The following is a 27,763-nucleotide window of genomic DNA, read 5'->3' on the forward strand; positions in this document are numbered from 1 at the left end:
TGGTCAAGCTCTTCACCCTGGTTGGGAGGTCTGTGGTAGACTCCCACCGTTAAGTCCCTTTCCCCTCGACTGCCTTGTACTCTAACCCAAAGCACTTCAGAGTGCCCCTCCCCTGGCTCCTTGCTAATTAACGAGGATGTGTATTCCTCCTTAATATAGAGCGCCATGCCCCCACCCCTCTTTCCTATCCTGTCCCTCCTGTACAGCCTATAGCCCTTGACATTGACCTCCCAATCATGCGTTTATCCGGCACCTTACAAGCCAGTGCACTACTAACCAGCATGCCGGCTTGTAAGGTAAAGTGAAACCGGAATTGCCCACCGTGGCACTTCTGCGTTCTCTGCACTGCCAAGCCCCCATGGCGTGGGGGAATAACAGGCTGCGTGGGGTCCGCCTCCCTGTCCTGCAGGGCCTGCGGGAAGGTCAGCAATGCTGCGGGAGAAGCAGCAGCCAAACAAGTAATGCCTTTTCGGGCTGCTCAGTTAGCTGGCATATTTTGTTATCCAGCATCCCTCATTCCCGGGGGATGCTGGATAACAGAGCTTTTACTGTATTCCATTTCAGCATTTTTAGCTACCTTCCGTATTTTGAAATATAAACTACTTAGTTTTAAATGTGAAACCCATATTCTGATGACACTCTTCAGTGGACCCAAACCATTTTTTTTTTTTTCAAATTGCAAATATTTGAGACTTTTTTTTTAAACTTCGGTAGGCATGGGAAACTTTAACAACTTCCCCATGATGGGTAAAATGCTTCCTGTCCAGCTTTATTCATTAGTAATATTTTGACCTGTTGTGTTTCATTCAGCATCATTATATTTGTGGGTACCATTTACCATACTTAAGACAAAAATAAGTCATCATAGGATTTACAGATGCATGTTGAAGCCTGTGTCCAAAAAAAGTTTGCCTGATTCTAGTACAGTGTACTTCATGTCATTGTATAGCTTTGGGACTCGAAATGGGCTACGTGCTTATTTAGTGTACGTATTTATCCAAACCATTAATTCTCATTAAGTTCGTAGCCTTGCCTTGGTATTAGCAGCTCTGAAACTGATAGGATTGGCTAAGATGTTACATGTTTTGCTATGAGTAAGTCACAAAAGAACATTTTGTTATACCACCAGAAGAATTTGTCTGGGTGTGCAGCACATTGTCGTTAGAGCTAGATTTTACTAACAAGTCTGCAGTTTAACTGCAAGTGTCTAGGAGGAAAAACTATATGTAAAGGTTTAAAACTTTTTATTTAGGTGGAGAACTCTGTTAGGCTGAATGAAGAAACAAGTCCTTACTGTGGTGTTAAAGGTTGCATTTCCTTTCCTTTAAAAAAAAGAAAAGGAGGAAACCTAATTCATTCAGACTAAAAACAACTGGTTATCCATTGAGATCTAGCTGACACATTTGTGTTTCAGTGGGTTCTTTTGTTTTGGGGGGGGGTTCATTATTGTTTCATTACAACATGCATCTAACTTGCACACTTGGGTAGTTTGGGTTTTGGTGGGGTGTTTTTGTTTTGTTTTGGGTTTTTTGTCTTGGTATTCTTATGAGTAGGGGTGCACCAATAGAGAGCCAATATTTAAGGAGGCATATCAGCCAATACTGATCCAATACAGCTGCCGTCAGCTGGTAATCTGGTGGTGGAAGAGGAGGGGGGAAGGGAAGCCACATGGGGTGGGGCAGATCTGCACCCCCTGTGATGGAAGGGGCAGGGGCAGGCACTGCCCAGCCAGGTGGGGTGGAGCTGCAGCTTATGGGGTGGGAGTGGCTCCTGCCTCTGCTTCAGCCCAGTAAGGCGTAGGGGAGGTATGTGCCCCGGATCTGTGTGGTGCGGGGCGGGCAGCAGCTGTGGGGTGGAGCCAGAGCTGTGTGGGACTTTTTTTTTCCTGGGGGCTGGGCTTGGAGTGAGCTCCAGCAGTGCTTAGGTGAGGCTGCAGCCACCCCAAATTTCACCTCCGCTCCCAGTCCCGCACTGCTGCCTAGCTCAGCCCCGACTTTTCTTGTTGCTTGGGTGGAGGAGGGGCATTCAGCCAGGACTGCATCAGGCAGTGGCACAGGGCTGGGAGTGGAGCGGCAGCAAAATTTAAGGTGGCTGCAGCCTCCTCCCAGTGCCACTAGAGCCCTCCCTAAGCCCAGGCGCTGGCAAGAAAAGCCCCGCACAGCACTGCGGCTGCAGCTCCACCCTGCAGCTGCTGCCCACCCCGCGCCATGTAGATCCAGGGTCACACTCCACATCCCTGCCCAAGTTACAGCTCCATCCCATGCCCCTCCCTGCCAGCTGAGTAGCACCTGCCCCTGCCCATTCCCTCCCCACAGGGGGCGTTGATCTGCCTTCCCTGCCCTTCCAACTTATCAGCTGGAGTCAGCTATCCACGCTGCTGGCTCTGCTCCGGTATAGACAATTTTCTTCGTATCAGTACCAATCTGATATCGAACCAATGTACACCTCTACTTATGACCTGTCAGTGACCTTTAAAATGTAGAAAGAATCTTGCAACCAAACCAGAAGTTCAGATCAGAAATTGTCTGGATATTAGTAAATTTGCTGTTTAAACACTTATCATGCATGATTAACCCATTAACTGGTTCTTGAATTAATTTTTTGAATGCGTTAATTATGCACATGGTTTTAGAGCCTGCACCCAGACTCTGGGCTCAGCAAAGCAGCAGTGGCAGTGAAGAAGACTGCAAGGCAGCCTAGGCATGGGCTTCAAGCTGCTGCAGCAGGAAGGGGCCGAGGGGGCACAGGCACACAGTTGAGCAGCCACAATGGACATGTGGCCAGGCATGTAACCTGGCATCATGTAGACCAGTGCCTAGCACAAAAGTCAGGGCGGATGGGGACATAGATCGAGGCCCCCAGTGAGGGAGGGAATGGGGCAGGGACTGAGGTGAATGGGGCTGGGGCAGGTCATGGGACAGAGCCACAGGGCAGGGGGGCTCTCAACTGCTGCATGCACCCCCAGAGGAGGCATACAGGGCATGTGCCCCCCAATTTTGTGTGTGGGGCAGAGGCAGGCTGGTTGCTGCATGATGCCATGGGGTGCCTTCCACCAACAGGCAGGCAGGAGGTGCACAGTGCAGCCAGCGCATGGCTCACAAGGCAAAGACAGCAGGGCACAGAGCCTCAGCCTGCCTCTGCCCTGTGCACAAATATGCCCCTTCCCCCAGGATGTACCACAGTGGCAGAGAGCTGTGCTCCTCCCACGTCCCTGGACAAGCCACCTGAAGCTCTGTTCCACTCCTAGCCCCAGGGCCCAATTCAACCCAACCCTTGCCCCTGCCCTCTTCCCTCTCTCACCATGGAGGCCTCGATATGCCCCCCACTTCCCCTCCATAGACTTACCTGTTGGGTGCTATTCTACATGCTGGTGGGTCCTATAGGGTTACATTATTTCCAGTTTCAAAAAAGAGGACACCTGTGGGGCGGGGGGCAATATGACTGGCGGGGGCAATGATATGCCCTGCCCCTGTCCCTCACTACCACCCCTGCCCTGCTGCTACCTCTCACTCCTGACCTACAGTACCCCACATCCTGCCAGAGTGTACCGGGACCACCCTCCCCAGTCTCCAAACCACACACACACCAGCCAAAGTACCTGCATAATTTTGTGTTTTTCTGGCATAATTGTGTTTTTTAGCTGTGCAATTAAAATCTCAACTAATTATGACTAATTTTAAATCATGCAACTAATCACAATATTTTTTTTAAAATCATTTGACAGCCTTAGTTTTTTATTTTAAGGAAAAAAATACGACTAAGCCTCTTGCTCTACATCATTTTACTTCTGATCTGAGACTACTGACAACTTTGTCAATCTTTTTCTCTTAGACCAAATGAAAAGGTCCCAAACAGTTAAAAAGGAAAAAGTGGGTGTCTTCAAAGTCTTAGAAGATTCAGAAAACTCCAGCGTAGAATGTGTTTTTTGAAGCGATTGGCCAGTAAGCTACATGCAGCTGAAGTCAGACCATGCAAGGCCATCATTTTACAGTGATTCATTACACTGACTTTTAAAGCTGGTTTAAAATTTTATGCTTTTCTGTGATTTGTAACATACTAATAGTCTCATACTTGTAGCTTTGTTAATCTAACATGAACAGTTCACATAATAAATGCATTACAGGCTGTCAGTTTTTTATGATCCAGTGGCAAACACTGCCAAATTTGTACAAATCTTCCTGTGGAAGTCTTGCAAAGCTTTTTGTTCTCTACAACAAGACAAAAGTATCAATGGTTTTTATTTAGGAGGGGAAGAATTTCTAGTGCATTTGTTTACAACCAGTTGTGTAACTTTCAATAAATCTTTTTGATAAAATTGTCCCTTTGTCCTCTTGAGTGGTATGTTTTTTGTTCTAAGAAAAAAAAATCTGTTTTCCTAGTTTCATAGCAGGAAAGACTGCTGGGATCAGATGACCCCATTAAGATGGTTATCAAGACAGTTTTTGGAGCTCACCAAGTTGGATGACTGTACCACCTCTGGAGGGAGCCTGTGCCAAACCCTCGGCACTTGACTTGTAAAGAAGTTTTTCCTTATCTAGCCTGAAATGATTCTCAATTAGCTAGTGCCCATTATTTCTTGTCCTCTCCTTGGGGGGCCTTGGTGAACAGATGCATCCCCAGGCCCTGATGTGTATGCCCTTCATATATATATATATATATATATATATATATATATATATATATATATATATATATATATATATATATAGGTTGCTTCCAAGCCCCCTCTGAGGCTTCTCTCCTCCCAGCTGAACAGCCTTCCTGCCTTAAACTACCCTCACTCTAGAAACTTAGAGCAAATGATAATTAATATAATTTATATTTTGAGCTAATGGTATTAATGGAGCACAGATAAAGACTTTTCTTGGTTGATACCAATAGCTGATACCCATCCAATAGCTGATTTACAGGAATGCAGCCCAGCAGCGTGGAGAGCAGCATCCTGCTGGTAAGTCTGTGGGAGGGAAGGATCGTTGGGGCAGGCGCAAGTGCTGCCCAGCCAAGGTGGTGGGATGTAGTTGTGGATGGCTTGTCCAGGGAGCACAGGGGTGAGGGGCTCCCTGCTGCTGTGCGCACCCCCAGGGGAGGTGTGTGCCCTGCCCCCAGATTTGTGCTCAGGGCAAGGGCAGGCTGTACCAGCCTCCTGGCAGGGGGCCTAGGTTTGGCATGGCTCAGTTGCACATGGCAGGAGGTGGCACTGGGAAGGGTGATTACAGGGAGATGTAGGGAATTTTGCGGTGGCCATAGCCCCCCCAATTCACCCCTGCTCAGGGCATTCTGCTCTGCTGCCTTTCCCTTAGCAGCCCTGGTGCCTTGAGCAGGGGCGGTGTTAGGAAGGGGCTTAGCGGGGGGCTATGGCCACCCCAAAATTCCCTGTAGGTGCCACCTCTTTCAGTGCTGCTGCCACCACCACCTGCCCTACGCAGCTGAACCTACCGCAGTTACCCATCCCCTCCTTTCCCCTGCAGCTAGGAAGAGGGTGGGGCAGCCCCTAGCTCTGAGCCCACAGTGGCCAACCTGCCCTCACCCCATGTACAAATCTGGGGGAGAGGGCACACCCTTGCCCTACTCCCTCACCATGGGGGCCTCAATCTGCCCCTACACCCTTTCCTTCCCCCAGACTTACCAATAGGGCACTGCTGTCCAAGCTGCTGGGCTATATGTGTGTTGCGGCTTCACACGTGCATGCGGTATTTATCAGTGACATTATCAACCAAAAAAAGCTGATTTTAGAATCAAGAGTTTTTTGGGGGGTTATTTTATCTTTATTGGACCAACTGCATGGTATGAATAAAGCTAGACAAGATTTTGAATGCAAGACATTCATCAAGTTTGTAAATTCATGCTGTAGGTCATGCATTCACCTGGCGATTCCCCCCCAGGGTCTCCATAGGTAGGGCATGCTCAGTTGGGTGGATGGGATGGGATGGGGCTGTGTGTGGGGCCAGGGCCTGAATCTTGTGGTGACAGCACAGGACTAGAGTTGAGGGCAAAGCTGCCGTCTGCTCCCAACACCCCTGCCTGCTACGGCTGTGCGAAGCGGTTAGTATGCATTTCAGATTCGGGGACAGCGATTCATTTTGGTGATTTAGATCACTGTCCCGAATCGATTTTTGGCAGAATCCAATTCAGAGATTCGTCCACAGCTGAATCAGCCAAATCTGCCCTGTTCCCGCCCCCCCGCTGGCTCTCAGTGGCCGCCCGCCCACTCTCCCAGCTCCTGGCTCTTTTGGGGGTGAGGTGAGAAAAACGCACTCACTGGCTCCTACCAGGTTGGGGGGTGATTCCCTGCTACCCCCCACTGTGTGGGGGGCTCTGCCATGAGTCCCCAGAAATCCCAAGGCTGCTGTAGTAGCCAGTGAGTTGGGGGGGGTGGGGGTTGTTTTTTGCCTCTTTAAAAGCCAGGAGCTGGGGCAGGCAGGGCAGCCAGAGGGGGGCATGGAGAGTGGGTGGGGGTCAGGAGGCTCATGGCAGAGCCCCTCATGCAGTGCGGGGGGGGGGGGGGGGGCAGAAGGGATTCCCCCCCGGTCTAGCAGCAGCCAGTAAGTAGCAGGGGTTTTTTTAAAGAGCTGGGGGGGGGAGGGGAGGCAGCCATGGTGAGGCTGGGGGAGCAGGCAGGTAAGCAGTGGGGGTGGGACTCTGGGCAGGAGCCCAGGAAAAAGCTGTGAGGGGGAAAGCAGCCCCTCCCCCACTCTGTGGTCAGCGCCCCCTGCTGCAGTCTCTGGCAGCCCGTGCGGAGCTGTCCTGAGCAGGCCACGAGCCACTGCAGTGCGGGGCGCCAGGCATGGGGCACACGAGGGGCCACTTTTCCCGCACTCAACACCAGCTTATAACCCACCCCTGCCGCCAGCCTGCACCCCTCACTGGCTCTGGGCTCACCCATGGGGGCTGTACTGCAGCGGCAGCCGCTGCAGCCTTCCTGCTTGCTGCAATGGACATTGTTTGCTGCTGCTGCGCTCCCAGAGCTCATGCGCTGGACAGCCCTGCGTGGCCTGCGAGTGGCTGCAGCAGGAAGTGCCGACCACAGGGTAGAGAGGGGCCACTTTTTCCTGGGCTCCTGACCAAGGTTCCCTGCCCCCTTACCTGAGGTTTGGGCGCCAGTGCAGCCTCATGGTCCCAGGCCAGAAGCCCCTGCTGGGGGGCAGGCTGGGTGGGCCCTGCTGTTGCAGGAGTACAGGGTCCCGGGCAGTAGAGGCTGTATGGAGCCAGGCCAGCTCCCCCCTCTCCCTGCTGGTGCAGCCCAGCCTGGCTCCATAGACCCCTGCTAGCCCGCACCCTGCTCTGGGCACCACCAGTGCTGGCCTTGGGACATTGGTCCCAAGATGGTGACCAGGGGGCGGGGCACCTGTCAAGGTGCGGGGCTACCCATGCGGCACTCAGCAGCTTGCCAAAACTGGGTAAGTGGCCCTCCGTCCAAAATAATTGCCTGCCCCTGGATTAGACTCATGTGGGGCAAAGTGTGCACTTGTGGCTCAGGGCAATCTGAGCTGGATCTGGCCTACAGACTCTGTCTTTCCCTTCTCCCAGCCTACCTCATCTGGCAGCATCTCCAGCTGATTTGGGACCTGTGCTACATGTGACACATATCCCAAAGCAGCTGGGCCAGGTAATGTGGTGCAGTCAGGCTGGAGTGGCACTGCACTCCATGTGGTGAACCCTTCCCCAGGTAATGCCAGACTTGCTGGAGCAACCATCAAATCAGCTATGCTGGGAAAAAGGTCCACACACCCAATCCAGCCTGCAAATCTGCCCCATGCCACTCATCTAGCCCACAGGGTCAGATGCCTTTAACACCCATAATCTATTTTAACCACTTTTTTTATTTAAGCTGGGAGAAATGCTACAGAAGCTAGCAATGCCTAAAGTTTTAAAGAGTGTTTTAGAAATGTATGTCTATGCTAAATTCAGTCATTAGGGATTACTGCCAAGGAAGAGTATGCAATTGGTTAAACTCAATCAAGTCTAAACAGTGCAAAGTTTCAAGCCTTATTAAAACAGATATTAAGGTTACTATGATCCATTTGCCCCACCATTTTCTGTCTCTTCCTGCATGTTATTCCTACTTTTTCTCTGATATCTTTAAGAAAGTAGCATCATACAATAAAAAAAATCTGCATCATGTTGAGGACTTGGCAGGTAGGCATGGCATAAAGTAAATAGTGAGCTTGACGGATTTTTTTGCAGCCAAAAAAAGGTGAAACTTAGTATTATAAAATAAAAATCATATTTATGTGAAGCTGCAACAGAAATATCTGTCTCAAATCTGGGCTGTATGCTGTGAAGTATGTGAGGCTCCTATTAGAAATACATGTATGTATCTATGTTTAATCTATAATTTCAGTTAAGTAGAATTAACTTGTATTGCTCATAGTATAACCAAACCAGGATTTAGTAGGGTCTCTGCTTCCTGAGAAATGGTGAAGGGTCTGAAAAATGGACAACTCTGAAGCAACAGCAAAATAAGGTCAGCACAGAAGACTACAGAGTTTGGAGACAGTCTTGTAAAATGTTACCTGTGCATCACAGCACAGATGTTTTCCATGGGCAGCCAAAGAAGGTCAACTCACAGCATAAACTGTATTGCTCCCACCTCACTAACACAAACACTTTTACATGCAAATATGCTGAGAATTTATGCACAGTTGGGTCAAAGCAGGTATGCAACATGCTTGGGCCCCAACCCATGAGGTCATAGTATTGCAGAACAAGAATGCAGCAGATTAAATCCTTGGCCCATTCCGAATCATAATGTAAATAGGTTCTTTGTCGAAATAGGAAGCCATTATTTCCATGTGATCAGACCATAACTGCACTTTAAAGAAACTTGGCTCAACATACTAATATGATAAAGGTTCTGCCTGAATATTACAATTCCCTAAGATTTTGCTGTCAGAGAGTAAGAAATTGAGGAAAAAGCTGTCCAAAACCTGAGAACTGCGTTTATTTTCCCATCCCTGAAACTTGCTTAATAGCTCATCTTGAATTGTTTCCAGTCATGAAGATGCAAGTAAACTTGCTGACTTTCCATCCACCTTAAACAACTGATTCTTAGGGAATGCAAATTCATTGCCTGCTCTGTGACATCAACTGTTTTGACTCCCCAGAGGACTGCAAGTTGATAGCACCATGGGAAGGGTGGAATGATCTGACTCCTACATCAGCAACACAATTAAGTTTGGTTCACTTTTGCAGAAGCTGTAGCTACAGAGTGGATGCTGAATTATTCATCTGCACATAGTCTGATGCCTGGTAGATGGTATTTTAGGGTAAATAAAATCTACGTATTTGTGAATAATTAATTTTTCAGCTTAACAGATGGTTGGCTACTTGGTGTATAGTTTATTCAGTGAAATGTAACAACCAGTCAAATAAAATATTCATGTAGATACAATTTTTTTTTCATCATTCAGTTGGTTCCCTAACCCTGGTACTCCTGGCCAACCCCATGAACGTTGCCAGCTCCACAAGGACATCACTTAACTTTCCTGTGTGCATCATCATCATCATCAAAGCAACCTGACCTATTCCCTGCACCTGGACAAGCACCTCAAAGTTTGTATGTACACACACACACACACAGAGCTTCTAAGACATGATACTAATAAGACACGCAATAGCCTCTGGCCTGGAATGCAGGGGTTCTCATACCCTAGCATCTGACCAAGTCGGCTGTTGCCTATGCAAGGTTATGCTTCATCGAACAAATGAGTCTCTAACGTGCCCCCTTGCAAACCTCCCTCCCTGCCTTGTGCCTGACTTCAGACTAACGTGCCTATCTACTGCTCTCAAAGGAATGGTGGGTGTTGGGGGAAAGCTTTCTGCACCCACAGCTACGCCTCGGAGGACAGGGTCTCCTTGCGGAATCGGAGATGGTTTGCTGTTGGCTGTTCCAGCCCCTGTCCTGTCCACCTCCCCAATGCCTTTTTGAAGTAAACACCTGACTTCTGTTCCCATTCCTGTCCCCCTGCAACTGCAACTGCCAAGCAATGAAGCCCCTGTCAGGGGTCCCCAGTCCCCCACCCCAACTCACTTGCTGGCCAGACCCCGGTAGCCTGAAGGGAAGCAAGAGTTTAATACCCTATTGCGGGGGGCGAGGGGAGCAGCATAGGCTTTGCTTGTGCACCCAGGGCGGTGGCAGGCAGATGCCAGTAGCCTGACAGGAAAAGGCGGGCAGGAGAGGGGGTTTAATCCTCCCATTGCAGGCAGCAGTGGCATGGGCACCAACACAGTGCCCTGGGCAGAGTCCCTCTGAGGAGCAGCCAGCAGGCTGCATGTGATGTGGCTGCAAGGAAGATGGGGAACGAGGGGAGCTGGGAACTCAGCACTGTCTCCCGCTGGGGCAGCTCCAAGGGGCAGGAGTCAGTGCCCCCCTCTCCCTCCCACCTCCAGCCTGGCACAAAGGCTGTGGTTTGCAGGTGGGCTGCAGCTGCAGCTGCAGCACGGCTCCCTGGCCTCTCCCTCTCCCAGCAGCAGTGGCAGCAGAGTGAACTGTCACAGCAGGCAGAAGTGAAGCACCTGTCACCCGCTGCCTGCTTATGGCGGTGCCAGGTCCTCATGGTGAACTGTTGCAGGTCAGGAGCATGAGCAGCAGTGAGGGGAGCCAATGGACCACCTCAGTCCAGTCCAGCCCGGCCCTGCAGCCCAGGGATGTGAGCAGCAACTGGCCCATGTCAACCTGCCCCAAGCACCCAGCGCCACTGTGAGCAGGCAACAGGTACGTCACCTCCACCCACTGCGATGGTTTGCTCTGTCGGTACCACCAGGAGAAGGAGAAGCAGGCTGTCTCGGGCCAGTCACTGCCCACGCCCCTGGGCTGCAGGGCCAGGCCAGACCACACTGGGCTGCGACCGTCCATTGCTCCCCTCGCCACTGCCCACACCCCTGGCCCATGGCAGCCCACCCTGAGCACCCAGAGCTGCCACAAGCAGACAGCAGGTGACAGGCACTTCCCCTCCACCCACCAAGATAGTTCACTCTGCCACCAGCTGCAGCCAGCCCGCCTGCAAACCGCAGCCCCCATGTGGGGCTGGAGGCAGGAGGAAGTGGATACTGACCCCCACACACTGGGGCTGCCCCAGCCTGGGCTGTGCTGCCCCAGTGGGAGGAAATGATGAGTCGGGCTCTGTAACTAACCCCAGCTCTCCCCCTCTCTCCGCTGCAGCCAGGTCACATCCCCCATCCCTGTCCCATCCTGTAGTCAGCTGGCTGCTCCTCAGCGGGACTCAGCCCAGGGCACCATGTCAGTACCCTTGTCGCTGCTTCCTGCAAGGGGGGCATTACACCCCCACTTCCGCTCAGGCTCCTGGCATCTAGTCACCCTGGCCCCGGGTGCACACCCCCAGGTGCACAAGTGGAGCCTATCAGTGCCATGCTGCCCATCCACTGTAATGGTGGGATTAACTTCCCACTTCCCCTCAGGCTACTGGGGCCTGGCCCGGTCCCTGCTCCTGCTGCTGGAGAAGTGAGGGGGATGGGGGAAGCTGACGATGCCTGGCAAGAGCTGCTGCCCACTTGCCAGGCAGACCCAGCCGCACTCTAGAGCAGGGTTTCCCACCCAGTGACGGTGCTCCGGCTAGGGAGGAGAGAGGTGAGGCCAACCCTGCTTTGCTGGAACAGGTAACCCAGACCAGCCCAGGGCTGCAGACCATGCTGGGATGCTGGAGGACTGTTATTTAACTTAAACCAGAAAGGGATCTGGGACCTTCCAGAAACCAGTTTGACCTCAATTGGTTAGTTCTGATACTACATTCAGCCAGGTTTATCTCAAACTGGTTTTGGCCATTTTGAAACTGATTTATGTGCACAAACTTATGTTCTGTTGCAGGTTTAAACCAGTTTGTGTGTAACTTCTGCCCCTAGCCACAAAGGTAATTTTGCAAATGTTATGAGCGGGGACAGGGGCTGAGAGAGAGAGAGAGAGAGAGAGAGAGAGAGAGAGAGAGAGAGAGAGAGAGAGAGAGAGAGAGAGAGAGAGAGAGTAATAAAAAGAGAAAAAGAGAGATCTGACTGCTCACAGTCACTAGCACGTTTAAGCTCCCAAAGTACATATCACATCTGTCCACACAAGACAACAGTAACCCCTTGAGCCCTGCTTGCACATGTATTTTTCTCAGTGCTCTCAGGGATTTGGCCTATTTTAAATGCATGTAAGAATAAGGGCAAAAAAAGATGGGAACACATGTTGTAACTTTAATCCACTCAGTCTAGCCCTGGTGTATCCTCCCCATATGTGCAGAATGGTATCCTCCCCATATGTGCAGAATGGTGGTAAAAGCACTCGTACTACTCACCCTCTGCAGGGTGAACCCACACCGGTCCTCGTGAGCAGCGTGTGCCTCTGGCAGCTGCGGAGGCACGGTGGCAATGGGAGTGCAGTGGTGGTAAGTGGGAGCTCCCACCGATGCCACCGGCACTGTTGGCGGCAGGAGGTGGCGGAGGTGGCAACACCGACCTGGGGTCAGTGACCACCCGCAGACGCCACTGGCAGCATCGTCCTTGCTGCTCGCCCTCTGCAGGGTCAACCCATACAGCTATGCTAACAGCAGACCACAACAGCATTAACAGCTCTTTTGATACATTCATGAGCATTTCCAAGTTGACTCAGCAGGGGGCAGAAGGATACACTACACAGTCACTGGGGATATGACAAACCTGCTGAGGCATCCTCAGATTCTCAAAGGGTGGGGAGGTATGCAGTTCCTGCTTCAAAGACTTTTTGGGGGGGGTCAGTTAGCAGCTGTGGCTGATCACTTACACCGAGTCCCCTTTTACATATATCTAAATTATTTTTAACTTCTTGAGTGGGAGGCTCAGCATATTTTTAGTTTTGCCCTTACGCTCTTTTTTGGCACATTCCAGCTGTCTCTTAGGAGAACTTTGGAAAGTCAGCCTTGAATGAATACAACTTCCAAGTATTTATAGTATGTCATAAAATCCCAAACATTCCATTTTCATCATCACAGAAGCCACCGAGGAGGACACGAAGATTTCCCAAGAGTAATGAATATGGAATAACTTGGCTGCCCTGGTTCCCATAGTAATAAATGTTATCAACTCTGGGTTCTGTAGCAGAAACCTACCATTCAAGACCCAGGCTACAAAGCTTTTGCAGTGCCCCCTGCTGCCTCAAGAAGCAGACATTGTTTTCCCAGAGCTGATGACAGCTTCCACCCCCACCTCCTCTGCCTCTGAGATAAAGCACTTGTTCCTACACAATGAGAGGTTTGTTGTCTGTTTACATTGAGGGCTGCTAATGGGGAGTGGAGGGGAAATACCATTCATGTTTTAGCCTTCCCTGTCTGACCCACTGATGCAAACACAAGCCCCAGAGGTTATCTGCAATGAGGAGCTTTTACCAAACAGACACTTTCCTACTCAGTACAGTAGAAAAAGTTTTACTAACTTTCCCCAAAGTGCAAGCCCTCTTCAAAGGTCCCAGACCAGTGAGTGCTGCTTGCATATGGGAAATGGACTGGCCCTTTCTTGCAACATTTTCTTTATGTAAGGCAAATGCCAGACCCAGCAGCAGGCAGCCAAGAGCTCTAGGCCCACTGACAGTCGGCAACAGGAAGTTTGCAGTGCTCAGTGTGGTACCATGTTAGGGCCATCTCAAACTGCATCATGCAACACAGTTCTAAATCTGAGATCAGCCATACACCCCTTGGAAGTGCCAGGTGATCAGCTGCTGGGGGGACCCCCTGTCAGGCGATCGACTCAGCGATCAGCTACTGGGGGACTCCCCTTTGGTCAGCAATTTGGTACCCTCCCAGACTTGGGAGGCACCAGTCACCCATGCCAATAAGTTATGATAGTTGCTTAATAATGTGATTGTCCAGTTAAAAACATAGCCAGTGAGGCCAAAGAGAATATTTAGAATAAAATCTGCGGATCAAAGGATGACATGGCATGATAAAGAGATACCACAGGAGGTCTCTCTCACATGCACAGCACTGTAGAGAAGGAACAGCAATTTCACAGGAATGTCCCTGGGAAGATAATATGGATATAAAACACAGGAGGGAGGTGAGGGATGAGCAACATTTCCACCCAGTCCTCAAACTCCCTGAGGTTCCCTACACAACAAGTAGTCTGTAACAGCCTAGATTAGTTTAGATAGCTCTTTGCTGTGCTACGCCCAAGGGCAAATTCTTTACCTTCCCCTAATGTAGTTGACACTAAAGCCAAACAGCATCCTGTGCCAACAAAGAATGACGAATGGTCAAGCAATTGCCCTTGAGAAGCCTAGCAGGCTGTGCTGTCATGGGAACTCCCCTTGCATAGAGCCCACTCATTGTGTCTAGAGTAGCCTCAGTTTCCCATTAAGTGTGTGCATCCCTCTAGAGAAACATTTCCACCAAAGTCCATAGAAGGCACTAAAATGTATTTAAAACAGTGCCTGAGGGAGTTCCCACAATCCAGATAAGTGTGACCTGAACACCCTCAATGCCCAGTAAATGTAGTGGGAATTATAGCTGGTCACCCACAAAAAAAAAATCAGATGGTAACACTGGTGTAGAGAATAATTTATAATGTATAGAATTTAGCTCATCCTCTACTGCTGAGAACCAACAGACCTGGTCTTTCAGCTCAGGACAGAGGCTGTTGCTTTTGGAGCTAGAGGTCTGCAGATGATCTTACAGAAGGGGTTAGGTAATTTAACCTGCATTTAGTTTCTCATCCTTTAGCAGCTGTTTGACTATCAGTAACTTTAGACTGTAAAAGCTTGGTTGAATTCAGGAGGACACCACTGGTTTCTAGAGCCAAAGGAATGATGTGGCCATAATCACATCTGGTGACTCTGGACTCCCCAGTCTCAATAATCAGATACTCATTCATTGCCGTGTTGGCAGAAATCTGGCCAAAAAAGACAAACCCATGAGTTCTAGAGCCATAGCAGGACAGATGACCACTCTGTCACTGTGTCCTGTTCAAACATAGGAAAATATAATAAAAACAATTACTATGACCTAGCAGCTTTCACTGGTAGAGCCAAAAGCATGTTATAAAAGAGAACAGTACTGTTCATTGTGCATATGAGGAAACTGAGGCATAGACTTGCCCTGTGGCAGCCAGAAAACCAGTGTCATAGCCAGCATAGAACCTTGGCCTCCATACTAATAGCCCAATGCCCTCCAGGGGATTTCTGTCAGTAAGTTTTATACAGACACACATGGGTGACTGGTGCCTCCTGAGACTGGGGGGACACAGTTTGTGGGCAGCAGCATTGGCAGCATTGGTGGCGGAGTGGCGAGCAGTGAGAGCCCGCAGAAGCCAACAGCGGTGGGAAGGGGGGTGTTGGTGAGTGGCAACCACCTGCAGAAGCTGGCGGCAGCATCAGCAGCATGAGGGGTGGTGAGTGGTAACCGCCTGCAGAAGCCAGTGGCAGTGGTGGGGTGGTGGCGAGTGGCCCACAGAAGCCGGTGGCAGTGGCAGCGGTGGTGTGGCAAGCAGTGACCACCTGCAGAAGCTGGCAGCAGCAGGAGGAGGGGAGTGGCGGGCAGTGACTGTCTGCAGCCACCAGTGGAGGTAGCATAGTGAGTGGCAACTGCCCACAGAAGCCAGCAGTGGTGGCGACCAATCTCAAGGGGGCATGTGCCCCCTTCACTAGTCGCCTACGCAGACACATACATTTTCATTAATGATGTGGATCTATGTGTACACATATATGCATGAGCAAGCACACACAAATTGTCAGCCACATACAGACATGCAGTTTCTCCTCAGAAAGTTTCTGCTCTCTCAGGAGAAACAATGAGTGTACAGATGTTCAGGATTATTCTCCCAGAGCAAAAATGACCACACCAGGAAAAAAAAATAACCTGGGAACAACCAGGCTTAAATTAGTCCCAGGAGAGTTTCTCCTGTAAGAGTGTATGCCTGCACACATTTTCTTCTGAGAGAAACCACAGTATAGTCCTCCAGCATCCCAGGGTGCTTTGCTTCTGACTCCAGCTTCCTTACACAGAGACAGTGTGTTGCTCAGGTTAGATTCTTCTGCTCCAGCCAAGAATCAGGCAGCCCTATGCATTGCTGCTAACTGTGGCCAAGAAGACTGAAGGAGCCTACAAAGTATGCTGAGATGTGAGCACAAGGATCCCTATGGGTACACAAAATCAGTGCTGCAAGCTCTGCTCTTCGAGGGCTAATTATTCAAATGTCTGTTCGGACAGCTTTGGACAAGTTTTTCTATCACAGGAACAAGCCTGGGAGAATTCTTCCAGATTGTTTGAACATGTGTACGCAGCTAACATTAACTCAGATGTGGCATCTTTCTCCCTCAAACAGACTCTAGACACCTCATCTAAGGTCTTTTCTTTGCCAACACTTTCTGTAAGTGAAACAGCTGGTAAGATTAATCATTTGGACTCTTGCAAACATATGCACTCATGCACATATACATACATACACATGCGTAAATATACACACACCCACATGCACTTTGAAGGCTTTGGGGGTTTTTGTGGGTTCCTCTCGCCTCCCCCCCTTAACTTACAAGGTGTAGCAGTTCTATGGTCTTTACACATAGCAAGGGAAATTCATCCAATTGGTATTTCTATACATCTCACACATGGAGGGAAAAAAACACTCCTCCACCCCCATCCAGAAATATTTGCCCTTATATTTGTCCCATTATCCAACCCTTGGGTATCTGAGCAGCAACTTAATTTCATTAACTTGTAACTGCTGGGACTGTATAGCAAAACTTCTGGTTTTAGTCTTCATTTAATACTAGCACTCTCTTCTACTCATATGGTGCTGTACTTTGCAACTGCTGGAGTTGTAACTGCTTTTAAACTCTATTTAATACAGTACTGCATCTCAGCTCTTACCTGTGAATGTGTCTTGTAACTATATAACAAACTATTCTCTTTTAAGTTTTATTGCATTTAGTATATTTACTGTTAAATTCAGAATGGTTTTTACATTATGTATCGTGTTAGTATGTATAATTCCTCATAAGATCCCACAGGTTCATATCTTCAAACAGCTTTTGAATTTGGATAACCAAGGAGGTATTGCAGTAGGCTTAACATGCTGGTGTAGCCATGATGGTCCAGGAAATGTCTGAGAGGCAGGGGTTTTCTGTGATATCTTTTACTGGACCAACTGAATAGTTGGGAGAGCTCCTTCTTACACTGGTAGCTAATTACTATGCCTGTGCGAAGCGGCTAATATTCGCTTCAGATTTGGATTCATCCAATTCAGGGGACAGTGATTTGATTCAGTGATTCGAATCACTGTCTTGATTCGATTCGGCCAAATCAGCCAGGCCAGGCCAGGCCCATCTCCCAGCCCAGCAATGGCTGCCCTGCCTGCCCAGTTCCCAGCACTTGAGGAAAAATAATCCCCGGCTCAGCAGATGCTGAGAATCGCCCCACGCTGCATGGGGGGCTTTGCATGAGTCCCCCCCACCTGCCCCACCACTCACCCAGCCCCCTCATGGGTGCCCCGCCCGGGCCAGCTCCAGCTCTTTAAGAAAAAAAACTGAAGAAACCCCAGATGGGGGGTAATCCCCACTGCTCCCCACCTTGTGGGGGGCTCTGCAGTAGCCCTCGAAGCCCCAAGGCTGCACCAGGACTGGTGAGTCCCAGGGCTTTTCTCAGATTTTTTCTTTTTTAAAGAGCCAGGGCCATGGCAGGCGGTGCAGCCGTGTGGGGGCCAGGTGAGCGGGGGCAGGTCGAGGGGGCTCATGCAAAGCCCCCCATGCAGTGGGGGGTAGCGGGGATCGCCCCCCCCCCCTCCCAGCCGGCAGCACCTGGTGAGCAGTGGGATTTTTTGTTAAAGAACAGAGCTGGAGCCGGCAGGGGCAGCCATGGAGGGGCTGGGGAAATGGGCGGGGGTTGGGGGGGGCTGGGGGAGCGGGCAGGGGTCTGCATCCTGTTTTGGGCGCTGCACTTCAAGAGGGATGTGGACAACTTTGAGAGGATTCAGAGGAGGACCACTCGTATGGTTAAGGGCCTGCAGGCAAAGCCCTAGAAGGAGAGATTGAGGGACCTGGATCTCTTCAGCCTCCACAAGAGAAGGCTGAGAGGTGATCTTGTGGCTGCCTACAAATTCATCAGGCTGTGTGGGAGGGGGCAGCAAGGAATAAGAGATGCTCTGTTTATCAGGGCATCGCTTGGAATAACTAGGAACACCGGCTGCAAACTGATGAAGAGCAGATTTAGGTTAGACATCAGGAAGAACTTCCAAGGGAAGTGGTGCTCTTCCCTACCTAGGTGTCTTTAAGAGGAGGCTAGACATGCACCTGGCTGGGGTCACTCTTTCCTGCATAGGGCAGGGGTCAGACTCCATGATCTGCTGAGGTCCCTTCTGACCCAAACATCTACCTGGCTGGGGTCATCTGAGCCCGGTTTTCTCTCCTGCCCAGGGCAGGGTGTCTGACTTGAAGATCTACAAGGTCCCTTCCAACCCTACTTCTATGAATCTATGAAAGGCTTTGAGGTTCCCTTACTAGTTCCTCAAAGGGATGCTCTGTAGAAAGAATCTGTTATGGGTTTATAGTTGCTGAAGCTCTGATCCTTATTACATGTCAGCATTAACTGGAATGAGGCTCTACTTAAAAGGTGAGTTTTCTACACCCCATGGCTCGTACTCACACTTAAAACACTAAAGTGCATCAGTAACAGACATTCTCAGTCACTGCTGTTTATCCCAGGGAGTGGTTTATGCCAGGAATAAAAATCACTATATTAAAAACACCCTTGAGTCACGGTGATTTATGAGGATTATTTAACAAAGATTGGCAGATGCTAAGCCTTGAAAAACTAGCACTCTTGGTAGAACAGACTGAATAGTCCAAAAAACAATTATTTGATACTGATGTAAGCAAGTTCACTCTTGTATTTCATACCCATTCCTCCTGAGAATTCAGATAAATCTCTTTATTCACGCCAACCAATGAAATTGCAGTAGCTTTAATGAGGATGGCAATTCATAGTAGCAACCATTCATTAATGTCCCACTCAATGTGCATCAGCCAATCAAATGCCACAAATAATGATTAGCAAATAGTTAGATGCAGTGAAGACACATAGGCTGCATAGAACTGGCTGAAAATTTCTTAAGCTATTTACTTATGTTCCTTCTTAATGTCAAACCTATCCAGAGAGATGCACAGGAGTTTGGGACAAATTTGTTAATAGAAATCTGAGATTAAATCCATCTGGTAATTCATTTGGGGTCCCATTCTTATTAAGTACAAAGCATATTTGGACCAAACGCTTTTCAGACAGGGCTTGTACAAGTCTGCAGCTTCCAAACCAACTGTGACCTTTACACTTTGCACTGAGTTTAACCACTCGTGTATGTATCCATCATCCATTTGAACCCACTCCCTTCACGCATCTTGTTCCATCATATTCCATGACAAAGACTTCCTGAGCACAAACAGGTCTCACCCATGTGCCTGAGCGAGGTACTAATGTAAGAGGGGTGGGGTGAGGAGAGGAATTCAACTACGTTACAGAGAATACTATGTTAACCAACTAAGCCCAGGGTGGGGGGAGGGGGTGGGGGAAAGGGAGGTGCGGGGGGTCGTAAAGTTGAGAGAGAAAGAAGATAGATGCACACAGACCCGTACAATGGTCCACAATGGTGGAGGGGGTAGGTTGAAGAAGTTTCTCAGTCTATAGTCTTATCACGGGGGTCCTCTTCAGGTGGAGTGGAGTGCTCTGTCATTGAAAATTCCTCTCGGAGTCCATTAGGTGCAGAGGGGGATTCAGGCAGTCCCCTCTGGTTCCAATCCGGTGGCAGTCAGCCTGGTGAGGTTGGTGTATTGGCAATGGTCCATGATGTGCTCAATGTAGATGTCATGGGACCAACGGATGGTGTAGGACACCATGAGGCAGTGCATCAGCTTGGCATAGCAGTGGGAGATGCAGCAGGCACACAGGATGCTCTCGTTGCTGGGGTCCAAGCATTCCTATAATCGCGTTGACCATCATGTCATAGCTGCGGCCCCTCAGGATGTTGGCCAGTGGGACGTAGTTCTCCCGCTTGCAAGCCCAGGAGCCAGTGAAGGCTTGGCACTGGTTCTCGAAGGGAATGGTGATAGCCACGATCACAATTTTCTTGGCCTCCTTGTGGGTGATGATGATGTCAGGATGCATCTGGCTCTCACAGCCCAGGATGGTGTGGTTCACAGAGATCTCCCCCACTGTGGCCAGGACGGCCTTTGCCAGGCACTCATGGACAGCATTGTGGCAGAGCTGCCAGGCTCTGGCATGTGGCCTGCATTTGCACAGCACATGGGGGATGGTCTCTGCAGCATAGCTGTACTGCAAGCACCTCTTGTCCTTGTGGCCAAAGCGGACAGCCCTGTTTGCTACATATCAAGCTTAGGCAAGACCAGCCAAGTTCCTCATAGCTGTAAACAATGGCTCCCTGAGTCATTTGATCCAAGTGGATTAGAATCAAAGTACTGAAAATATGGGGAAGTAATTCAGTATAATGCAGTGATAATGAAAATAAATGAGACCTGAGTTAGGACTGACTTGCTGGGGGACAAAGGGTGTAGGATGTTGATGAGAAGTGGCTACAAAACAATCCCTGGAGTTCTGCAATACATGGTGCAGGATCCTAGGAAGTCTGCTGCAGAACTCCAGGTATTCATGGATTCATAGATTATTAGGGGCTGGAAGGGACCTTGCAGATCATCGGGTCCAGCCCCTGCCCCACTCTAGGCAGGAAGACAACTGGGGTTAGGGGACCCCAGCGAGGTGACTGTCTAGTCTCCTCTTGAAAGCCTCCAGGGTAGGTGACTGCAACACCTCTGGATGGAGTTTATTCCATAGTCAGGAGTTTGTATCCATTGGTCCTGGTCTTCCCCAGGGGCGTCCTAGTGAACAGTTGTTTACCAAGCTCCTGATGCACTCCTCTGATATAGCAGTAAGCTGCTATCAAGTCCCCTCTCAACCTTCTCTTCTTTAGACTAAAGAGGCCCAGGTCCCTCAGCCTTTCCTCGTATGACTTGCTTTGCAAGTCCCTGAACTTTTCTGGACCCTCTCAAGTTTTATCACATACTTATTGAAATGCAGTGCCCAGAACTGGACGCAGTACTCCAACTGTGTCCAGTGCTGGATGGAGTACTCCAGTGCTGAGTACAGCAGGAATATCACTTCCTTAATTTTACACGAGATGCATCAGGTGATGCATGCCAACATGCTATTTGCCCTGCTGACCACTGCCTCGCACTCACGACTTATATTCATACTGTGGTCAATCATTACACCTTGGTCCCTTTTGGCCATGGTGCAAGTCATGCTGTCACCACCAAGCCTGTATGTATGTTGAGGGTTGTTTGCCCCCAGATGGAGCACCTTACACTTGGAAGTGTTGAACTTCATCTGGTTCCAGTCTGCCCAACTCTCGAGCCTGTCCAGGTCTGCCTGTATCTGCAACCTATCTTCTGACATGATCGCACTGCCCCATAACTTGGTGTCGTCCGCAGACTTGGCCAACAAGCTTTTCACTCCCCCATCCACATCATTGATAAAGATGTTGAAAAGCAACAGTCCAACCACAGACCCCTGAGGGACACTTCGCACCAGGATGGCACAGATCCATTCATGGGAACTCCCTGGGTCTGACTCTGTAGCCATTTTCCCACCCACTGAACTGTCAAACAGCTGAGCCCACAATCTTCCAGTTTTCCCACAAGGATATCATGGGATACTAAATCAAAAGCCTTTTGGAAGTCCAGGTATATAGCATCTACCATGTCTCCCATGTCCAGGTGGCGAGAGACCTGGTTGTTGAAGGAGATGAGATTGGTAAGACAACGCCTACCCATGACAAAAGCCACACTGGGTGTCATTCAGAATCCTACCTTCTGTGAGTGTACCGCACATAGATTCTTTAATGAACTTTTCCAGGATTTTCCCTGGGATGGAAGCTAGGTTGACAGGTCTATAATTGCCCAGGTCCTCCCTCTTCCCCTTCTTGTAGATGGACACAATGCTGGCCCTCTTCCAATCCTCAGGGATCTCCCCTGTGCACCATGAATTCTGGGTTTCGCAATGACCTCAGCCAACTCCTTCAGCACTCTCGAATGGAGTTCATCCGGTCCCGCTGATCTATAAATGCCTAGCTTTTCTAGTTGGCATTGCACCCACTCAGCATCCACAGTGGGGAGGCTGTCAGTCCTGTCATGTCCCCTCAGAGCCTTATCTCACTTGACTTTCTCCTTGGTCCAGTGAAATACTGAAGAAAAGTGGGCATTCAGGAGTTCAGTTTTTCCCTGAATATTGTTACCAGCTGTCCCAAAGTGTTAAGCAAGGGTCCCACACTTCCATTTGTCTTCCTTCTACTGCCTACATACCTAAAGAAGGACTTCTTATTGTCCTTGACTTCAGTAGCTAACCTAAACTCCATTGCCACCATGATTTTCTCTAAGTGCCCATCACTATTGTTTAGTCCTCCTTGAGGACCTTCCCTAGCTTTCACTGTACATACACCTCTTTTTTTCTTTTTTAAAGGACTGCAATGTCCCTATTAAGCCAGGAGGGTTTGCCAGCCCTTCAGCTGCCTTTCCTCTTTGCAGGAACGGTTTTCTTTCGTGCTTTGAGGATTGTGTCTTTGAGCAATGACCACTCTTTGGGCACCCCATTTGCCTTGCCTTCCTGGTCCTGCATCACCTCCCCTATTAATGCTCTAAGCCTGTTGAAGTCAGCATTTTTGAAGTCCAGGAGTTCAATCCTGCCGTTTGATTTGTCAACCTTGCAGCAGACATCGAACCTGGTAATTTCATGGTCACTGTCACCCAGGTTACCCTCAATGTTCAAGCCGCACAATTGAAATCACCCATGATAACCAAGTCCCTTGCACACATGGTCTCTGTCAGTTCTTGAGAGAACTCCAGATCCAGCTCCTCCCCGTGGTTTGGTGGCCTGTAGTAAATGCCTAGTTAGCTTTCTCTCACCTCCGCCCCCCCTTCTCTGTAGCTTGACCCAGAGGGTTTCAAGCTGCTTATCTTTGGAGCCAATGTCAGCCTCCAGAGAGGTGTACTGCTCTCTCACATAGAGAGCTACCCCTCTGCCTTTTCTCCCTACTCTATCCCTTCTGTGCTGGCTACAGCCCTCTATGGCTATACTCCAATCATGCAAGGAGTCCCACCAGGTCTCTGTGACCCCTACTAGGTCATATTGCCCACTACAAAGCAGAAGGGCTAGCTCCTGGCATTGGTGTACAGGCATCTGAGGCCCCCAGCTGACACCCTCGATTTCCTGGGATGCTGTGAGAAAACTGTTTGGTTAACATTTTCAAAAACAGTTGTGCTAGTGTCCTCCACCAGGGAGCTTTCCTGTGTGCCCATCCCCAGGCATGCTCCACTTGGAGTTTCTCCGCCCCCCAGCAAAGTCAGTTTTATTGTGCTGAGCAGGGTAATTTCTCAAGCCCAGACACTCATCAAAATCAAAAGCTAGTGCATAGTTTCTCACAAGTGTTGCCCAAATCATGGTTCATGAACCATCAGTACCTTTGGAGAGATCTCTAGTCAAATGGTGCCAAGTGGCAGCTATGAACAAAGTCCTCTCCCCCAATATTACTTTATCTCATGAAAGCAATTGCTATAGCTGTCATATGGCTCTTAACTGATTGTAAATCAGGTGGGTAGGATGCCTGTGGAATTGTGAATAGTCAAACAGGTGGCCACTGCACTCTTCAATAGGCAGGTAGTATCTTAATTTCCTTCATCAAATGTCCTCCTCACTTGTTGCTCTAGAGGTTTGAGCTTCCCTTTTTTCATCCACACTGACTTTGCTTTCCTCCAGGTCAGTGGCTAGACATGTTGCATCTAGATGGGTCTTACTGTCATGGGCTGTTGATCATAAACAATGTATTTTGTGGAGGACCTAACTGAAACCTTTTCCTGATCACCCATATGCTGGTGGGAGGGGGTTGTTGAAACCAGATACAACCTGGAATCAAGTCACTCCCTTCCCCTGCCCTCCCCCCACAGCTAAGACACAAACTCTTTTCTGCCCACAATTCACACATGGCCATATGCTGCTTGCCCACATTCAACACCAGTGACTCCTTAGCTTCATAGAAGAATCTAAGAATCTTCCCACAATGCACTGACTCATACACTGCAGAAACAGCAAGTTTGGTAGTTTCTAGATATTTTTTGATAGACATAGTTGAAGTATTGGAACCTGCCCTTATAAGCTATGCTAGGAGTAAAGGGGACACACCATGGGGGTGAAGAGCAGGTCCTAGGGGTTGCCACTCTATGCTCTCACACAAGCACACAGGTGAGTGAATAGGGTCAATGAAGATAGAGACCCATCTCCATGCTCAGCCTGCTGCTCAGGAGAGCAGTAAGACCCACTGATGAACAAGGAAGTGAACCAATGCAGTGGACCCAAAGAGAGGATTATGGCTTACCATCATAATTCCTTCTCTGAAGTGCTTCTGGGCCACACACATTTCTTTACAGAGGGGACAACATACTAAGCAGCACTTCCCATCTATACAGAATGAGGAACATGCTTGCAGAGAGGGGAGGAGTCCAATGTGTGTTTTCACAAGAAATGCAGACAAGTTTGCCACATGGATTCACCCCATTTATTGAAAGTGAACAGAAGGCAAAGAACTGAGACACAGCACATCTGTGATTTGGCTTTGGCTCCCAATTTCTGTTTGTAACCAACAGTGAAAGGAGAAGGATCTGATAGTAAAAGAAGGGATCCCAATGAGTTCCTCAGCTTTTTCTTCTAAAAAAAAAGAAAGTAAATGTGGAACAATTAGTGACAGCTATTGCTAACAGATGAAGGATTAATGTGGCAGCAAAATAAAAAGCCATGCCTAATATTCCTTATTGCAAGGAGAATTCAGAAAGGAGTGGGGGGGTTGTTTTTTGAGAAACAGCTGTGGAGAGGGGAAAAAATGTGTTGTTGATGCGTTCATTCACTTTGGGAAGACAGTGACCACTTCATAGCCCTCAGGGGGAGTTACCCTCTCCCGGGCATGCTTCTCGCAGTAGATGCAATCTTCCACAAAGAAGTGTCCTTTGTGCTTGAGGTTTGTTCCACAGTCGCTGCACACATAGCACTCTGGGTGACGGTGCTTGTCCCGGAGCTTCACAAACACGCCCCTGGGGAAAGCAAACAATGTTGTTCAGCTGCAGAGTACTGGCAGCCCATACAGGCCTCCACCCCACTGCTGGGCCATGTGTGCTTCCAGACCATGGTAATCACAGCTGGCAGCACACAAATGGGAAGAGCGAAGCGGCGAGTGAGAGAGAGAGAATGCCGTCCCCCAGCCAGGAAGAGCAGGAGAGGTAACCCGCAAGAGGCTAAGGATTCCTCTTCTCACACAAGGGGGTCAGGGTGTATGCCTACCCCCTGGGTAAGCAGATACTACAGACCTGATTTTTAGCGGATATAAACTGATGATATCCTAGTGGCTTCAGTGGAACTATGCTGATGTACACCAGCTGAGGATTAGCCCCATCACTGTCTGGCCTGTGCCTCCCTTGAGAAGGCATTTTTAGAACAGTTCTTCCCAGATTTTCAAATTCATGCACGAAAGAATTTCCTCATCCTCTTGGAATGGCACCAGCTCCGATGCTCAGGGGGCCATGGACAGGGGTAAGGGTCAGGATTAAATATCTTTCACTAAAAACTGACTCCAATGCAGCCAGTTTGAACTAAAGGCTGCAGAACCAAAGGGCTGACCTTAAACTGGCAACTTAAAAGTCAACCAGATGGTTGTGGGAGAGGTACATGGGGATGCCCCCAAGCTATATTTTCAGTTGTGGTGGATGGTAGCCATTGCAGTGAGCACTGCAGCTGTGGCATCAGACTGCTTCATTTAACATGAGCTGCCTCCTTTAGGAAAGCTCTGAACAAGAGTATTTTCAAATAATTTAAACTGAAAGAAGGAATGGAAACTACACAGCAACTCGGCAGCTACTGGGAAAAGCTCCAGAGCAATTCACTAAGAGTATAATTTGACGCAAGCCACAAGCTGTATTTTCCATAAATTAATTAGGTCCAGTGCTATTTACAGCAGAGTGTGTTCAAGATCTACCCAGCTGGGAGGCTAGCTGCAGAATCTGCAGTGGTTCATGTTTTACATTACATGACATACAGCTCTGTTGACAGAATTCATTTATGGCCCATCTCTTACGTTCATCAGTTCCAGCTCTCCCAAGTCTGTTTGATTTTGGTACAAGGGATCTGGGCAGGAGGATGTGAAGAGACTCGGGGGGCACTTACACTCAATGCACAGTAATTTGCTCTACTTGGCAGTTAATTTGCTACCTGCAAATGGCGAGTAATTACTGCACAGTGCTGCACGTGTAGACTCCCTGTGATTGCAGTTGCAGAGCAAGAGCTGGCAGCTTCCTACTGCTGGGACAGGAGGACATTTGTTCCCACCTGGACTCCGGTGGCAAAGTCCACCCCACCAGCAGGCAGCTCCCAGGGGCAGGGAGCAATCTCCCACTCCCTGTTGCCTGGCTGACCAGGAGCAAATTTGTGTCTAGGCCCTGTAATTACAGCACATTGGATCAATCTCCTGGCAAATCTACATGCACCCCCTGAAAATAGGACCCAGACCTCTAAGCTCCCAGTCCAGTGCCCTACACACAAAGGCATGCTGCCTCCTTCCCTCTGCCACCTGGAGCAGGTCATGGAACTTGATGTCATGTCTGGAAGAGCTGAGATGTAGGGCCTACCACAGGTTTACACCAGTGTAACCCCTCTCCCCTCCCACTGGGGTGAATTAGGAGAGGTTTATAGCCCTACATCAAGGTAGCTTACTAGAATCTGGTACAGAGTTACTCCAGGAAAAATCAAGGCATAAACTACCCCACTGTTGTTTACACTGGTGTTGGTGCTGTGAGTCTGCTTCTATCCCTGAGTAGCTGTTTGCTCAATGCAAACAGACTGTTTTTGGTTCACACATCACCGAGGGGTAGGTAACCTGGGGGAGCCTGTTGTCTGTCTGTTCTGGACACCAATATATATTCCATAAGTGTTAATGTGTCACATATCCAGACCCAAAAAGATATCAACCATGGTTTGGAGAGGACATTTTGTTTCCCATGCCCAGTGGCAGAGTAGTTTGTATGTATCAGCTAAGATACAGAATGTTACATGTAGCAACTGTATCTGTTCTATGTTAACCTAAAACCCAGAAGCCATCCACCTACACTGAGAAATCCAATCCTGGCTCTTTATGCAGGGGGAAACCTAACCCCACCACATAGAGAGGGACATGGGGGATATGCAGAATCCTTTGCAAAATGCCAAGAGCCTGATTTGTAGAAGTGGTGAGCACCCATAGCACCATCTGAGCTAAATGGAAGCAGGGAGGTTTTGAATCAGCCCTGGAAAATTCACCCCTACAGACATGCACAACATCTACCTGTACATTCTGCTCTGTTAACACTTGCAGCAGGTTAACAACTTACACAATGCCAGATCCACACTTGTCACATACGGGCAACTTCTGGGCATTCCCAATGGAGGAAGCCACTTTGGTCGTGGGGGGTTTCACGCTTCTAAAGCCAGAAGGTTTACTTGCGTCTCCTGTAGATGGGGAGAGAGCACAAGGATTAGGTGACTGCACCAACTTCAAATGAAAAATGGATGTTATTTTTCTAGCTTAAATGCAGCCACTGGTCAGGTAGGAGGAACGAATCCATGGGGGTCTGATGGTCTGTAATGTTGAAGATTAGACTAGGTTGGCTATTATCAAACTAGAGCATGTAGCCCCCCCAAGATATGTGCCAAACTTCTACAAGATCTACCAG

At 49.1% G+C, this 27,763-nt stretch overlaps 2 protein-coding genes and 1 long non-coding RNA gene across 6 annotated transcripts in view; 2 read left to right on the top strand and 1 right to left on the bottom strand.

Annotated features, from left to right (window-relative positions):
• Window positions 1–4,318, top strand: part of HELLS (helicase, lymphoid specific) — a 50,453-nt gene extending 46,135 nt beyond the window's left edge. For both annotated transcript variants that reach the window (XM_090056685.1, XM_090056686.1), the window contains one exon: window positions 3,832–4,318. In XM_090056685.1, the coding sequence (XP_089912811.1) occupies window positions 3,832–3,929 (98 nt within the window). In that variant the 3' untranslated portion in view covers window positions 3,930–4,318. The remainder of the gene's footprint in view (window positions 1–3,831) is intronic.
• A 5,097-nt stretch (window positions 4,319–9,415) lies between these two features.
• LOC149859610 (uncharacterized) lies at window positions 9,416–13,306 on the top strand. The gene is made up of 3 exons (XR_016443500.1): window positions 9,416–9,556; window positions 11,825–11,867; window positions 12,963–13,306. It is a non-coding gene; the product is annotated as an uncharacterized LOC149859610 (long non-coding RNA).
• An 11,247-nt stretch (window positions 13,307–24,553) lies between these two features.
• The window catches only part of PDLIM1 (PDZ and LIM domain 1), a 72,071-nt gene continuing 68,861 nt past the window's right edge, over window positions 24,554–27,763 (bottom strand). For all 3 annotated transcript variants that reach the window (XM_090057191.1, XM_090057190.1, XM_090057189.1), the window contains 2 exons: window positions 27,422–27,539; window positions 24,554–25,096 (listed from right to left, as the gene is read on the bottom strand). In XM_090057191.1, the coding sequence (XP_089913317.1) occupies window positions 24,910–25,096; window positions 27,422–27,539 (305 nt within the window). In that variant the 3' untranslated portion in view covers window positions 24,554–24,909. The remainder of the gene's footprint in view (window positions 25,097–27,421; window positions 27,540–27,763) is intronic.

Source organism: Crocodylus siamensis, chromosome 7 (assembly GCF_052110815.1).
Source record: "Crocodylus siamensis isolate JL-2025a chromosome 7, ASM5211081v1, whole genome shotgun sequence".
In the NCBI taxonomy this organism is placed as follows: Eukaryota; Metazoa; Chordata; order Crocodylia; family Crocodylidae; genus Crocodylus; species Crocodylus siamensis.